The following is a 17553-nucleotide window of genomic DNA, read 5'->3' as shown; positions in this document are numbered from 1 at the left end:
TTTTTTATATTTAAAGCGTTTTTATATTTTATTTTATTTTTTTTATATTTAAAGCGAGAGTTTTGGGCAGTGTAGAGTAGCGCTTGTTGTTTGTCATTTCTCCGATCACAAATGCAGACATGGTTTTATGTTTACGCGGCGCGATGCAACGCGTAAAAAGACAGTATAAGTCATTATAATCCGTAATTATGTCCCCACTGGATGCAACAAATGCTTCGTGTATAATGGGTTTTATTGGTTTTGTCTCGTCGCACCGGAACACGGCATCACAGTATGGTAGGGGCGTAACATTTCCGTCACACGCTTGAGGAATTAGGCCAATCACAACGCACTGGATAGCTGGCCAATCAGAGCACACCTTGCTTTTCAGACCGATGAGCTTTGTAAAAATCGACGCGTTTCAGAAAGGCGGGGCATAGAGGAGAAACAATAATGTACAGTATGTTGAAAATAATGTGTTTTTTAACCTTAAACCACATAAACACATTTCATTACACCAAATACACAAAATAATGTTCTTTTTTAGCAATGTCATATGACCCCTTTAAAACTGCAGCGTATCAAAGAAATGCTCAGAAATGTGATGTCACAAGAATGTAACCGTTACGTGTCCAGCGCTGTAGAGAGCAATACATAAAATGCATTAGCATTCTGATACAGGGACTTGTAGGTGACCCTGTATAATTCACTCTTCCTCTGTGGATTCAGTTTCTGGTTCAGATGGCTGAATTAAATCAAAATATTGCCACTGTGTAGCATTTACTTCAGTTAAGCAAGTGAAAGTGGAGCCGTATTCAGAGCTGGTTTTGACTGAGTGGAGGCGGGGACTAATTTGCATATTCATGCTTCTGTGTAAACTAAATGACATAAGAGTGTAGATTTGTATTCAAGCCAGGCATGAAGAAATAATTTTCATTAAACGTTTATATATGTCATTTTGATGATCAAAGATGAGTTTTAAGGGATAAAACTAGTGACTGTAAGATTAGTTTGCGAGAATAGCATATTTAGGGGGATTTTTGAAGAATAAAGTGCTAAAGTTTGGTCACTTTAATAAAATTTAGGCAAGATTTCACCAACTTAAACAAGTAAAATCTGTTTGGGGAAATTGTTCCCCTTTACGCGAAACTCTCAATCGCACAGATTTCTATTGAAATCACTTCTATTGAAATTTGCCTGCTAAAATTTGCAGAGCGACAGTGGGAATTTTCTCTATTATTACATGGCTTTCTGCAGTAGCCTACTTGATTTTGATTTGGTCAGTCATGCCACTCTGCAGTTCAATTATTTTTGCATAATGCCCATTGATAATTTGTACGTGGCAACCGATTTCTTAGTTTTGGTGGTGTCTGTCTTCTCATGTTATAAAATAATTTATATCCAAAACAGTATTTTATGTCTGTTTGGTAAATGACCATCTAATAAGCATGATAATGTAAAGCCAGCTGATCATAATCACAAAACAACCGTCTTTAAGGTGATAAAAGGGGTTTATTTTGTGATAATGACCAGCTAACTGAGATTTAGAATCCAATGAGAATTTATCATTTGTTTCGAATCTGATTCATTTAAGCGCAGTTCCATTCATACGTTCACTCCACTCATATTGTTGTGTCTTTTGGCTTTTTTGACCTTGTCAGTATGGAGAATCACATGAGGTTTCCTGATCCACTTGGAGTTGGCTTAGTCCTTTTTTAATCCTATTCCTCAAAGCAATCATCTCTAGATCTGTTAAGGATCTTATGTGTGACCTTTGACCGTGTAATGGTAATATTGCATAACGGTTCACATATTTCTGTTGTTTTACGGACCCGACAAGTCGGTTTCTGCAGGGAAACAGAGATTAAGTTTTCTCTGTAAAATAAACAGAATTTTATGCCAGTGTTTTTATATTTTATGAAGGAACTGTTCTTGTAAAAGTTGCTTCTTTAGAGAGTTGAGGGTTTGTTGTCTTTTGCTGTTGTAAAACGTTAGAGGTTTGTTAGGAATTCTTTCCATCCAGGGTGAATTTTCCATAATCTATAGCTTTGTTCACACTGCTAGTATTTCAGATTTGTTTGTATTTTAATCTAATGTTTAGGAATGACTGTATGAAATCTTATCAGTTTGTTCAAACAATGTAGTCAGTATTTGGTGTATCTACTCCAGTTGCTATTGCAATGACTAAAGACTTTCTTCTGGAACAGCTCAGAGTTGCTTTCAGTGTAGAAAGAGAGGATGGAAAACTGATCATTTTGCCCCTGCTCACATTGTATGCATCCATGCATATGCTGTTTTTGATTTGAGTGCATACTGCACAAAAAAAAAGAAGAAATGGTTTCAGGTCGAGACTAATTCAGAGACAACATGAGATTAGCATACATTAGTTCTCAGTGTGAGCTTTGTGATATCATGAAGAAGCACAGCAGGATGGAGTCTGTCAGTAGCTCTTACGTCTGGGACGCCGCAGGGATTCTTTTGTGTGTGCTTAAGTCCTAACACAAATAGGAAGCGTTCTATTTGCTGAAAAGGCAGAATAGCAACGAAAAGAGCAAAAACAAATCGAATATTCTTGCAAAAATGCTTTTAGAAACCTGTAAGTAATAGGCTTCTGGGGAAAAAAGAAGAAATGGTTTCAGGTCGAGACTAATTCAGAGACAACATGAGATTAGCATACATTAGTTCTCAGTGTGAGCTTTGTGATATCATGAAGAAGCACAGCAGGATGGAGTCTGTCAGTAGCTCTTATGTCTGGGACGCCGCAGGGATTCTTTGGTTGTGTGTGCTTAAGTCCTAACACAAATAGGAAGCGTTCTATTTGCTGAAAAGGCAGAATAGCAACGAAAAGAGCAAAAACAAATCGAATATTCTTGCAAAAATGCTTTTAGAAACCTGTAAGTAATAGGCTTCTGGGGATATTTGACAGATCTTATTAAAAGTGTATTTAGCCACATCAGTCAGTGTGTATACAGTGACTGGACTTTTATATGTAAGACGATGTTGATTGGGCTTCATTTACAGACTGTTATAGATTCATTAATTTAATCAGTGACTTGTGCCATGATTTTTTTCTGAAAGTTTGTAGGATGATCTCTTTAATTTTGTATGTTAAGTGTACACATATTTTTTTCTAATTCTTATTTTATATTGCACAGTTGCAGCTTTATATCTCAAATTATAGCTATATTGTGACTCTTAATTGACATTTTATCTCACAATTGCATTTTTCTCATTATTGTGACTTTATATCTCTCAATGCGAGTTCATATTTTACGATTGCGAATTTGAAGTTAAGTAAACTACACTTTGAGATTTTTTTCTTTCAAAAATATTGAAAAATAATGCTTTTATTCTGCAAGGACACGTTAAATTGATCAAATATGTTCCTGTGGCTCAGTGGTAGAGCATTGCGTTAGCAGCGTAAAAGGTCATGGGTTTCGATTCCCAGGGAACACACATACTGGTAAAAAAATTATAGCCTGAATGCACTGTAAGTCGCTTTGGATAAAAGCGTCTGCTAAATGCATAAATAAAAAAAAATTATAAATATGACAGTAAATTCAGTTTCAAATAAATGCTGTTCTTTTGAACTTCTTTCATCAAAGAATCTTGAAAAACAATGTATTAGAGTTTCTACAAAAATATTAAGTGGCACAACTCTTTTCAATATTGATAATAAAAAGAAATGTTTCTTGAGCAGCAAATCAGCATATAAGAATGATTTCGGATGTGACACTGAAGACTGGAGTAATGATGCTGAAAATTCAGCTTTGGATCACAGGAATAAATTACTTTTTAAAATGTGTATATATATATCAGAAATCGTACATATTTTAAATATTATTATATTATATTCTGTACAGCATTTTGATCAAATAAATGCAGCCTTGGTGAGCATAACAAAAACCGACCCCAAACATTTGAATGATGAAATTTACTATAAACGTTTGACTCCAAATTTACAGGCTATTTACAGCAGTTCATCAGGCAGTTGTGAGTTATAAATAAACCAGTCCAGAACGAGTAGGCTACAATTAAACCCTGATTACATTTCCAAAAACTCAAGAAACTCAGTGTTTTGTAAATCAGTCTGTCTGAATACATCTACAAAAATGAATGTTTCTGACAGTAATGACATAAAACAGTCTAGTTAAATTACATCATAATAGAAATAATTACTTATGCAGATCTTTTTGAATAGGAAAAACATGGATATATAATAAAGTGTTCAACAACAAAGAAATAAGATGCAGGAGGCCCCTGAAGCCAGATGTTTTGCAGAACGTAAAATTCCATTTATTATGGAAACAATCACACAACCCTTAATTACCAGGCGAGGCCTAGTAGGTTGGATGCAGTCGTCCTCATATAAGACCACAGGGTTTAATGCTGTGTCCATGTTTTGTGTAGTGAATTATTGTAAAAATGATTTATGTAAGGAGGCCAGACATTTACTCCGCTCCAGAACACGGCTATAAGCAAGATTATGTCCTGTCTGTGTGCTGTGCATAGACTGTATAAAAACATGGACGTAGTGTCCGTGACGTAACCCATAGACTTTCGACGAGCGTTTTGAAGCCTAAAGTAGGCGGAGCCAGCCGTCGCCATCTTGGCAGCGCATCACCGCGCGTCACTCCCGGATAATCGAAAATGGGCAAAGAGGCGGGAGCTGGCTGCTGAAACCATGCCCACCTAGCTCGATGGTGGTGACAGCAGCGGCAATCCACCTGTCACTCAAGTGGCCACGCCCTTAATTATGCAGATCTTTAAGGCTTAATATAATTTAAACGGATGAGTTATAAAAAAATTCACCCCCCTCACAGTTGCCATGAAGGGCAAAATTAGCTATATAGACCAAAATCATTTTTTGAACCAGGCTGTAAACATGTTTTTTTCTGCTGTAAAGTTGGGCATTTTAACATGGGGAGTCTATGGGATTGACTCCCTTTTGCAGCCAGCCTCTAGCGGCCAGTTGACGAATTACAGTTTAAGTAACTTCCGTGTTGGCTTCAAGAGAGAGAGTGGGAGGTTGCCGCTCGGTGCTGTGTGACAATGCCAGTTGTGTTTCTGACGGAATCGCATTGGTCTGCTGGAAACATTCATCCGTTTTTTAGTAACTCATTGTAAATTATGTTTTTATCTGTGGAGCAGCAGCACATCTTTCAGGTCCTTTTATGAGAATGTAGATGGATTAAACAGACTCAGTGAGAATGGACCTCAAATTAGTGATGATTTGATTCGTAGTGATGATTTGTCTAATTTGAGTCAGTTCATTGTAGCGATTCAGTCAAATCAATTCACAAAGCCTAGAAGTATTGGGGATCTAAGTTAATAATTTGATTTTAAAAAATCATCTTATCCTGACAAATTTTATTTATAAAACGGATAGTTCCAGTCCTTGATTCTGATTGGCTGAGCCACGTTCGAAGCTGTTGTAAATTACACTACAAACACACCCCTTTGTTTACGTTTGTGTGTTGCTTGGCAACCACTTTGTTGCAACCACAACTGTTTCTGAGGAACTACATTGTTTGGTGGAAGAATACTGTTTTTATTCATATCATTACACTTTATTTTCTCTGTTTTATTTTGTGAAACCGTACGACGTATATGGAATAACCGTTTTATAAAAGCAATAAACCCGTGAGGCCGTGGTTTACAGTGAATTTATAACAGCTAAGGGGGTTTTAGGCACTCCGCGACCCTTAGCTGTTATAAATTCACTGTAAACCACGGCTTCTTGGGGCTTATTGCTTTAGTTTATTAAGTATTTGTTTAGTGAGTGACGACTCGTATTCATTATCTGTTAATGTTTTTTTTGTTTTTTTTCAGATGGATATAGAAACAGTATGCACTGAATGAACTGAACATGCAGTTGTTTGCATTTTAGGAAAAGTGGTGTTTGATTAACCACTGATGCAAACCCTCTTTAACAAGAAAGTATAACTATGCAAAGTACATTAATGCAAATCCTGGACGGCAGAAGAGTTACAGTGTGTGTTTCACTGCTGCTGTGACATTCACTCGCAAATTTGCATGATAAATCTCTTAACATTTGAATAGCATATTTCCTACATGCATTCTCTCTCTCTTACACTAGGTAAATTATTAACAATAAAATGTTATAAGTATCATCTTGTGAAATAAAAGGTAATTTGTACACAATGTATTTAAAAAAAAAATTTTTTTAATTCAAAATTCAATTTTAAACATACAGTCCTGGTAAATATATAACATATAAGTATTCCCGTAGCTCAAACAGTATGGTGCAAGCAACGCCAAGGTCATAGGTTTAGTTTCCAGGGAACGAATACATTTATTTAAAATAATTGTATGCCTTGATTGCAGATTGCATGTTGCTTTTGATAAAAAAAAAGCATAAGTGTAAGTGAGAGACAAAATGTAAATTTGAATGCACAGTCCTAATCATGCAAGATACACAATGTAAAATTATTGCAAAAATATACAGTGTTATTTTATCGCATTGGCTCCTTCTTCTTTTTTCACTTTTTCACTTAGACAGAGTTGATAGATCATATGTAAGGCATCTCGTTGGTTGCCCTGGTAACTGTGAAGATGAGCGGGAAGGTGTGAAAGTGCAGGAATACGGGTGTTGTTCCTTTGTCTTCCATCAGATCTCAAGATTTGCTCCTTCACTGGGAACATCAGGCAGGAATTCTCTAAAAACAGGTTTGTGAGGATCTGCTTTAAAAAAATGCCCTTGTAGCCACTTTTTAGTTCGTATGAGCTACAGAAATAGTTGGAGTGACACATTTTTGATCTTTTCTTATATTTCTTGGGAGGCTTACTGAGTGAGGAGTAAATGCAAGCAAAAGTAAGACCTTCATGGAATTATTTTATTTCTCTCTTGGATGTATATTGTACTGCTCTGGAAGGTAATGACAGCCTGTGATGTGATGGTTTTCTGGTTGTAATTTCAGATTTGTGTGGGATTGTGGTAGATTATGCGCACTAGTAGCTGTATGATGTGGTTTTAATGGGAAATAAGATGGCTTGAATCCATGTTAATGAGAAATGCTGTTATAGTACTTGTGCAGTGACTTTTCCTGCCCCCATAATCCAGTGGGTTTAGCATAATACTGATGCTGTTTACACCAGCCAGCAAATCAGATTACATGAGAGATCTTGAAAATGGATGAGTTCAGAAATGTGTGTTTGATTATGCTGCAGGTGACACTGAAATGTTGCTTGCTATTTTTTTTTTTTCCTTTTTAGTCTTCACTCACTTGCTGTTTGTGGTATTAATGTAAATTCTGTACATTTCTATAAAAGCTGTGTTTGTCTTCTTGCCTAACATCTCCTTGCATCTCTTGCAGGTTCTGGTGTGGTGAAGAATGCAGAGAGGAGGTGTTTTCTTACGATGCAGTAAAACCAAAAAATAATCTACCATAATCACTGGAAAGTAAAGAGGATTTTGATTAGCAAAGAGAAGCAAAGGGAACTGACAATGGGGCGAAAGAAGATCCAGATTACCCGCATAATGGATGAGAGAAACAGACAGGTGAGATGATGTCTGCTTCATGAATCAAAACTAAAACTGCAATAAAAAAAATCTATCGGTGCTTTCCAAGTCTGCAATTAGATGTTAAAGATAAATGTAAATTTAATTTCAGTAATTTGTGAAAAAAAAATTTTTTTTGTTTTTTTAAAAAAAGAAATTAAAACTCTTATTCAGCAGGAATGCATAAAATTGACCAAATATGATCAAGTAAAAGCATTTATTATGTTACAAGAGAGTTCTTTTTCAAATGTGAATACACATGAAACTTCCTATTCATTAAGGAATTCTTTTAAAAAAATGTATCACCGTTTCCACAAAAATATTAAGAAGCACAACTGTTTTCAACATTGATATTAATAAATGTTTCTTGACTGATTTCTGAAGTATCATCATGTGACACTGAAGACTGGAGTAATGGCTGACGAAAATCAGCTTTGCCTTCACAGGAATAAATTCGATTTTAAAATATATTATAATATAAAACATTTATTATAAATTGTAATAATATTTCACAATATTACTGTTTTTATTGCATTTTTGATCAAAATAAAGCAGCCTTGGTGAGTGATTTCTTTATCTTTAAAAAATCATTTAAAAATCATACTTTGCAAACTGTGGTGAATTTTTGCACATAAGTCAGCCATCAGCCACACCGCTCTCTAGATATCTTGGTATCAAAAACTAGTTCTCAGAACTGGTTACGTTTTTTTAATAACCAAATTAAAACAAGCATGACCATTACAATCCGATTCACGAGCAGAAAACTATTATGAACTGCTTTTTTTGAAGGAATTGGTCAAAAAGACTTACAAATCAGATACAAACATTCAAGTTATAAGTTTGAAGTGATTCAGTGACTTATTCAGTGAATAGATTGGAGCGTTTCTTCACTGAACCGCAATAAGTTTTGTAGTACTTCCTTTTAAGAGTTAAAGGGGTCATATGATGCAATTTCAAGTTTTCCTTTCTCTTTGGAGTGTTACAAGCTGATTGTGCATAGATAAGATCCCTGAAGTTGCAAAGACTAAAGTCTCAAAACCAAAGAGATATTCTTTATCAAAGTTATTATTATAAATTGTAATAATATTTCACAATATTACTGTTTTTATTGCATTTTTGATCAAAATAAAGCAGCCTTGGTGAGTGATTTCTTTATCTTTAAAAAATCATTTAAAAATCATACTTTGCAAACTGTGGTGAATTTTTGCACATAAGTCAGCCATCAGCCACACCGCTCTCTAGATATCTTGGTATCAAAAACTAGTTCTCAGAACTGGTTACGTTTTTTTAATAACCAAATTAAAACAAGCATGACCATTACAATCCGATTCACGAGCAGAAAACTATTATGAACTGCTTTTTTTGAAGGAATTGGTCAAAAAGACTTACAAATCAGATACAAACATTCAAGTTATAAGTTTGAAGTGATTCAGTGACTTATTCAGTGAATAGATTGGAGCATTTCTTCACTGAACCGCAATAAGTTTTGTAGTACTTCCTTATAATGATCTTTAAAAAAGCATCATATGACCCCTTTAAAAAAAATTTAATTGTTAAGATCCGAATAATTAAAATCATTACGATTCTAATCCATAATCAACAGCATCTGTAATCACTGGATACAGCCAATTGCATCACCATTAGTTTTATGTCAGAAAACGGTGACTTGTACCTGTTTAGAGCCTTTTTTCTAACAACTCAGCTTTGTAGACCATTGGAGCAGAGGGAACGTCCCACACCTTCATTCCTAGCATACATGATTTATATCTGTTAACAAATGTTGTTTACAAATGATTTGTAAATTTACAAATGTTCGCTCAGGAGTGCCCCATGTCTCTTAAGCGTGTTTAATGAATGTCTGTCGTGGGGGGACCGGGCTGACCCTCCTCCATGCGTCTGCACACAGGAGCTCTTGTCTGGGTTCCTCAGCGGGCTGCAGTCCCTGTGGTGTGGTCGCAGTAATTAGAGCAGTTCATGGCTCCACATCTCTCATTAGTAGACCGGTCAGACTGAGGGCTTGCACAGTGTCTCTCTCTGCCCCTGATGGCCATCACTCACAGCAAAACCACAGGCACAGGCCTGAATTTACCCAGTCTGTACTGGGATCTAAATTTAAAATACCAACCCACACCACAAACCCTATCTAGTCTGGGCGCTCTTGTTCGGGAGAGTATTTTTGGTACACACAGTGTTTTTGATCAGTGATTTACACTGAAGGTTTTTAGTCAGTGACATGCATATGTAGAAATACTGTAGATTCCTGTGTACATTAATAATTCCTCTGTACTGTATGTGGTTAGTTTACTATATAGTCTTAGTACAATAATTCACTATTAGCCATTTTATAGAAAGCCTTGATATATTTTAAGTGATAGCATGATGTAAGAAGCCCAATGACTTCCTGTTAACATTATTATTAAAAAGTCATTAGCTGTTACCATAGTTTTTAATGTTTTTGAAAGAAGTCTCTTATGTTTACAGAGGCTGCGTTTATTTGATCAAAAATACAGTAAAAACAGTAATATTGTGAAATGTCATTACAGTTTAAAATAACGGTTTTCTGTTTGAATATATGTTAAAATGTAATTTATTCCTGTGATGCAAAGCTGAATTTTCAGCATCATTACTGCAGTCTTCAGTGTCACATGATCCTTCAGAAATCTTTCTAATATGCTGATTTGAATTTACTGAGTATACATTTACATTTATTATTATTAATGTTGAAAACAGTTGTGTTGCTTAATATTTTTTGTGGAAACTGATTTTTCTGTAATCTTTAATAAATAGAATGTTCAAAAAGAACAGCATTTATTATGAATCGAAATCATTTGTAACATTATAAATGTCTTTATTGTCACTTTTGTCAATTTAATGTCTTTGCTGAATAAAAGTATTAATTTCTTTCAAAAATCCTACTGAACCCAAACTTTGATATTGGTACTGTACACTATGGTACACACTATAATACATCAGATGGTAATTGCATGGTATTTTATATATGCCTGTATTATAAAGTACTGAGTACTGTACAGTAGTATGGTATGTATGTTGTACTCCAAAGTGTAAAAAACATATTATTACCATAGTACCATATCAAGAAAAACATGGTATTGTCATACTTCACTTATTTAAAAAATGTACCATGATTGTACCACAGTATTCCTGGAAGTACCATGGTGCACCATGTAAAAAAATAAAAAATAAATTCAGTACCATGGTATTTTCATAGGATACCATCAATGAACATTGGTACTACCACTGTTTTTTTGTTTTTTGTTTTTTTTTGTAGCAGTTTGTCAAAAGAATCATGGTCTTCTTATGGTACCATGCCCTAAAAACATGGTAAAACCATGGTAGTTTTGATACTGTTGTCTTTCCATTCTATAGAATAGTAAATACTATATTATGTTGTTGTTTTCATTCTTTTTGAGTACTGAGTACTCTTGGTCCACATTGTAAATTACTTAACTGTAGTTTGGTGGTTGAATGAATCATTATTTTCTTATTATCCAAAAGCATTAATCATTCCTCAGCCGCCTCTATAAGACTGAATGGAACGCTGTGTTTGAGCATTTCAAATGTGATTTTACACTGTGACATTGACAACTAACATCGAAAGAGTTTGTTCTCAGTGTTTGCTGTAAGAATTTGGCCCTCAGCTGTGAAGTGGCAGCAAGCTTGCGATTCCTTAGGGAGGGTGATAATTGGCAGGAAACATGAGATGATCTGGCAACCCTGACAGCTGGGTCTCATCAGACAGTCGTGAAGAATGACTTCTTCTGATACTAGTAATGAGCATACACTCAAAAAAAAAACAAAAAAAAACAGTACAGTACCATAGTCATTTTTGTTATAGTATTAAAAGTGTTGTATTTAATTTTATACACTACCCTTTAAAAGTTTGGGGTTGGTAAGAATTTTTTATGTTTTTTGAAGAAATCTCTTATGCTCACCAAAGTTGTATTATCTAATCAAATATACAAAAAAAACAGTAATAATATGAAGTATTATTACAATTTAAAATAACTGTTTTCTGTTTTATTAAATTTTAAAATGTAATTTATTCCTGTGATGTTAAAGGTGAATTTTCAGCATCATTACTCCAGTCTTCAGTGTCACATGATCCTTCAGAAATCATTCTAATATGCTGACTTGCTGCTCAAGAAACATTTCTTATTATTATCAATGTTGAAAACAGTTGGAATGCTTAATATTTTGGTGGAAACTGTAATATGTTTTTTTTTCAGTATTCCTTTATTCTTTAACAGAAAGTTAATAAAAACAGCATTTATTTGAAATAGAAATCTTTTGTAACATTGTAAATGTTTTTACTGGTACTTTTTGACCAATTTAATATGTCTTTATAGAATATTAATTAATTATTAATTTCTTTCAAAAAAAAAAAAAAAAAGAAAGAAAGAAAAAAAAACTTACTGACCCCAATATTTTGAATGATAATATAGAGATTAACATTCATAATAAGTAAACATAGACAATATTTGTTATTACATCCATAAGTTATAGTTTTTCAATCTAGCTTTTGTTTGGCCGTATCTTTTGGTTTGGACAAAACCAATTGTAACAAAAACCACATCAGTCAACAGTGAACAGATGTTGATCATATTACTTAAACTCCTTTGTTGATATCTTTGACCATAAGGATCACATATACACCTTTCTGATATTTCTCCTGTCGTTTTCCTAGGTGACGTTCACAAAGAGGAAGTTTGGTCTGATGAAGAAGGCGTATGAGCTCAGTGTTCTGTGTGACTGTGAAATAGCCCTGATTATCTTTAACCGCTCCAATAAGCTCTTCCAGTACGCCAGCACAGACATGGACAAGGTCTTGCTCAAGTACACGGAATACAACGAACCTCACGAGAGCAGAACCAACTCGGATATTGTAGAAGTAAGTGGCTACACATTTTAGGCAGCATGGGAATTTCAAAAGCAGAATAAAATCCCAGTTACTATTTGTTGTAATATAATTACCAGTATTAAACTGACCGATATTAAAGATTGCATGCAACCTATTTAATGTGCTTCCACGTATATTTAAAATGCTTTGCTGATCACAGATATGTCTTATGACATTTCACAGTAGTGATTTTGATTCATTCTGAATCTTATGACCCATATCTGATTGAATATCTCACAGAATGGCCTTTAACAGATTACACTAATGCATGTAGTAGCAGTAGCATCTGGAGATGCGGGCTGCATTTACTGATTCTGTAATACAGTTAGCAAACAGTTGGGCTGCATTTCAAGCATGCAGGCTAATTATAGATCACTGTCTTCAGTGAGGCATGTGCTCAAATTACATCTTCATTTTCACATGCATTTGCTCTATTTACAATTAACATGTGATGCTAGCCAAGGTTATTCTGTGCTTTTCCTTTTACCTTGTTATATAAGCAATTGTCATGTGTGTTTACATTTATTCATTGACACTTTCATCCAAAGCGACTCATACACCACCTGTCAGAAGTTTGGATTATGAATTTGAAGGAACTTTTGAAGGAAGTTTCTTATGCTCACAAAGGCTTCATTTATAAATACAATAATACAAAAATACAGTAAAACAGCCATATTGTGCAGTAATATTAAAATAATTGTTTTCTATGGAAGCCTGTTTCTGCCACAGGATTAAAAAAAAATTAAAAAGGTAATTGTGTGGGTTTTTTTTCTTCTTCTTCTCACAATTCTGACTTTTTTCAATTCTGAGAAAAAAAGTCTGAACTGTGAAATATAAACACAATTGCAAGAGTCAGAAAGTCAGAATTGGGTTGTAAAAGATTGCAATACCTTTTTTTTTTTTTTTATTCCATGGCGGAAGCAAAAAAATAAAAAACAGAATTACGAGATGTAAACTCAGAATTCTGAGAACAAAAGAGTCAGAATTGTGAAATGTAAATTTAGAATTCTTAGGAAAAAAGTCCGAATTGCGAAATGTAAACTCAGAATTGCGAGAAAAAAGTCAGAATTGTGAGCTAAAAAGTCGCAACCTTTTTTTCTTTTTTTACAAATTTCTTGGCAGAAATGGGCTTCCATAGTTTTCTATTTGAATATATTTTAAAATGTAATTTATTCCTGTGATGTAAGTTTCTGTAGAGATGCCAGGTTTAAAGTAAATAGTGAACGCGTGTTCAACATCTAGCTATCTGTAGCTAAATGCTGGTGCTAAAGTCATGTGAACCGGTTTTCTGTGAGTGGTGCTAATTGGTTGTAGCTAAAAATAAGGATCCAGTCTTATCCAACATTCATTCTGAGGAAACCTGAGATACTATCAGTCAAGGACGTGGAACTCTTGGCGAGCGCTGCTCTCATTAGCCTCCATGAATCACAAATCACGTATGTGCACCAGAAATGCATTTCTGAATCAAAGTTATGTGTGCTGGTCTCACATTAGCATAGACACTTACTACTGAGGTTGTGTTTTACAGTATACTAGCATGCCATATAGCCTATAGGAACTTTGAGCCTATTTGCTACTTTAATTTGATAATCACTTATAATATGTATCCAAATAGGAATTATTTTAAAGATTGTTAAGGAGGGTCATCTGTAGCAAAGTAATAAACCTGCCTCTAAATTACAATTAATGGTACTTCAGTGTTATAGGAAAAGTTTATCCAAAAATGACAGTTTGATTAAAAAGTACTCACCCTCAGGCCTATTCTGTGTTTTTCTGTCAATATGGGGTGCTGTGTGTACATTAATGAGGAAAAAAAATTAACTTAAATGATTTTAGCAAATGGCTGCACTATAACAAAGAGTGAAAAATTTAAGGGTGTCTGAATACTTTCCGTACCCACTGTAGATGAGTTTGTTTCTTCATCAAAACAGATTTGGGGGAATTTAGCATTACATCACTTGCTCACCAATGGATCCTCTGCAGTGAATGGGTGCCGTCAGAATAAGAGTCCAAACAGCTGATAAAAACATCACAGTAATCCACATGTAATCAACACGACTCCAGTCCATCAGTTAACATCTTGTGAAGTGAAAAGCTGCATGTTTGTAAGAAACAAATCCACCGTTAAGACGTCTTTAGCATTAAACCAGTGCTTCCGGCAAAAATCCGTAATCCATAATATTGCTTTCTCCAGTGAAAAAGTAATCTCATCTGAATCAGGAGAGAAATATGCAGAGATTAAGTTACAAGTGAAAACAGTCCAAAACGGTTCTAAACAAAAATGTCGGTTTTGATGTGAAAGAACAACGGAGTGTTCTTTGATGTGAAAGAACACAGATGGATTTTGTCGCTGGAGGAAGCGTTATTATGGATTGTGGTGTTTTGGCCAGAAACAGCCAAACAGGAACAGTGATTTGAAATGGTTTGAAATCCCTTAATGATGGATTTCTTTCATACAAACATGGAGCTTTTCACTTCACAAGACATTAACTGATGGACTGGAGTGGTGTGGATTACTGGTGAATTATTGTGATGTTTTTATCAGCTGTTTGAACTCTCATTCTGACGGCACCCATTCACTGCAGAGGATCCATTGGTGAGCAAGTGATGTAATGCTCAATTTCTCTGAATCTGTTCTGATGAAGAAACAAACTAATCTACATCTTGTATGGCCTGAGGGAGAGTACATTTTCAGCTAATTTTCATTTTTGGGTGAACTGTTCCTTTAAGGGAAATGCAATTGTCCAGTTACAAAGAAAAATTTAAAATAAAATCTCTTCCTCAAGACAGATTGGAATGAGATTAAATGGAGAATTTTGCTTTAGCCTCCTGCTTCTCGTACAGTATGCGTCTCCTCTACAATTTCTGAAAAGAATTAGTTGAGATTTCTAAATGAATATTGTGTAATTTTTGTGTTTTATTGGAGATCGACCATAGTGGACAATTTCGCATTGATTACTGAATGACTAGGAAATTGGTCATAAAATGCGTTAACTTCTTCAACCTGGACGTCTTGGAGCCAATGATGATAATTTGAGTGGGGCAGATCCTGTCACATTAGTCAAATCTTCACTGCATATCACAATTTGGTTTTGATTTCCATATTATTAGTGCCTAGATTTGTTTTCCAGAGAGTCAGAACCTCCTAGCTGAACTCTTCAACCTCTATCTGAGTCATAGGTGTAATGTAAGGCCCAGTTATAACATTAAAGCACAGAGTTACAGCATTACAGACGCCTGAGGAGCAGTATATAACTGGGTCAAATGAATGCAATACGTCATCCCATAATGCAATGTACTCAACTTGACTTTCCATTTCCAGTGTGATGTATAAGAGATCAAAAGTGGATGGCAATCCAAAAAATTAATTATACATGCAAGATGAGGTCACGTGACAACAATATAAGACTCTACTATTAGAAACATAATGATGCCTACTTTTTTACTTGCTGTTTAAAAAAATAGAAGGTAGTGTGCAATGTAGCTGAATACTATATTTTGTATTTGGTTTATAATTAATCTCTTATGTATTGTTCTCTTTTGATGCTATTCCAGTATAATGTGTGCACTGCACTCATTCAGATTATTGCTATAGTAAAATGTATTTTCAAAGAAGAATAATCTACATTTGTGTATTGCTAGCAGACTAGCCTTATATTTGTAAATTTTTGCATATAGACATTGAAAATTATAGTGAATGTTAGAGTTTTATGCCATCATACTGTTCTTCTTTGCTGCTCCCTATAGGTGCTGAACAAGAAGGAACAAAGAGGTTGTGACAGCCCAGATCCAGAAGCTTCATATGTCCTCACGCCTCACACGGAGGAGAAATATCAGAAGATTAATGAAGAGTTTGACAACATGATGAGAAATCACAAAATTGTGAGCAAAATGTGATGCGTTTTCATCTTGGCATCCCTGTTACACTACACTACTGTTCAAAAGTTTAGGATAGTAAAAAGATTCTCTCTCTCTCTCTCTCTCTCTCTCTCTCTCTCTCTCTACTCTTCATATGCTCACCACACCACCTGAAAAACTACATAGCAACACCCTTACAAACACTCTAGCACCCACATACAGTAGGTAGCAACACTCTAAAAGGCAGCCAGAGCATCTTAGCAACTGCTTAGCAACATCCTTACAACCACAAAGCAACAGTCTAAAAAGCAGCACCCTTACAATCACCCAGAGCACCCTAACAACCATATAGCAATACCATAAAAAGAAGCCAAAACACCTTAGCAACCACTTAGCAACATCCTTACAACCACCCAGAACACCCTAGCAACTGCACAGGCAACCACTACTGTTTAATCTAACTTATCCCTTGACATCTCTCTCACATCATCTTCTCTGTCTCTATCAGCCGGCTGCTTTGGGTCAGCAGAGCTACTCGATACCGTTGACTTTGACCGTCACGAACCCCACCACCCTGTCCTACAGTACAGACAGCTCTCTGGACACCCCAGTGTCCCTCAGTGGGGCTAACATACTGTCTCTGTCCTCCAACTCCCTCCAGAGCAACAACAGCACTGCTGTCATGGGTCAGTATCTACTGTGCATCATTACCATATGTTTTTGAATGCAATACCATCATGATGCGGTTTCCTGCACATTATACGTGATGATGCTGTGGTGTAGGGCTGCAAAATCCGTGTATCATTCGATCAGTCGTTTTTTGATTTAATATTGAAAGTAGAAAAATGAGAAAACGGCTCCTTTTTCGAATTCAGCTTAAATGTTCGTTTTTCGTTCAGGGGTAGAAAAATGAATAAACAGCTTGAATATTCGATTTCTACACGTGGGAATTAAACGCCCCTTTCTGCTGATTGGTCAGCCGAAGATCAAACCGTGCCATCATCAGTTCTTCTGCAGTATCACGCAGCAGAATAATAGTCCTCCACTGCTGCAGTTGTATGGATTCTTAACACATTTATTGCAACTACATTTCATATTTTTTCATCAAACAAACAGGCTAATGAATAGCTCGACACAACTCGTACCGGGGCAGAGTCTAGACAGGGCTTTCTTCTGTGTAGATATAAATTATATTCTTTGCATCAGCTGGGCATGGAAGGGTATGATATGACAGCTGTCATAGCCTACCCTGCTCACCCAGTAAGTCTGTTTGTTT

At 35.4% G+C, this 17553-nt stretch overlaps 1 protein-coding gene across 1 annotated transcript in view; it reads left to right on the top strand.

Moving 5' to 3' along the window:
- Nucleotides 1–6687: 6687 nt before the first annotated feature.
- The window catches only part of LOC107741036 (myocyte-specific enhancer factor 2A-like), a 14893-nt gene continuing 4027 nt past the window's right edge, over nt 6688–17553 (top strand). Inside the window, exons 1-5 of the mRNA XM_016553618.1 lie at nt 6688–6814; nt 7317–7501; nt 12207–12410; nt 16167–16301; nt 16786–16963. Of these exons, the coding sequence (XP_016409104.1) occupies nt 7448–7501; nt 12207–12410; nt 16167–16301; nt 16786–16963 (571 nt within the window). The 5' untranslated portion in view covers nt 6688–6814; nt 7317–7447. The remainder of the gene's footprint in view (nt 6815–7316; nt 7502–12206; nt 12411–16166; nt 16302–16785; nt 16964–17553) is intronic.

This window comes from Sinocyclocheilus rhinocerous, unplaced genomic scaffold (assembly GCF_001515625.1).
Source record: "Sinocyclocheilus rhinocerous isolate Xijiao unplaced genomic scaffold, SAMN03320098_v1.1 scaffold2808, whole genome shotgun sequence".
Lineage (NCBI taxonomy): Eukaryota > Metazoa > Chordata > Actinopteri > Cypriniformes > Cyprinidae > Sinocyclocheilus > Sinocyclocheilus rhinocerous.
The sequence above is the reverse complement of the archived record's forward strand: the minus strand, read 5'-3'. Positions and strand labels throughout refer to the sequence as shown.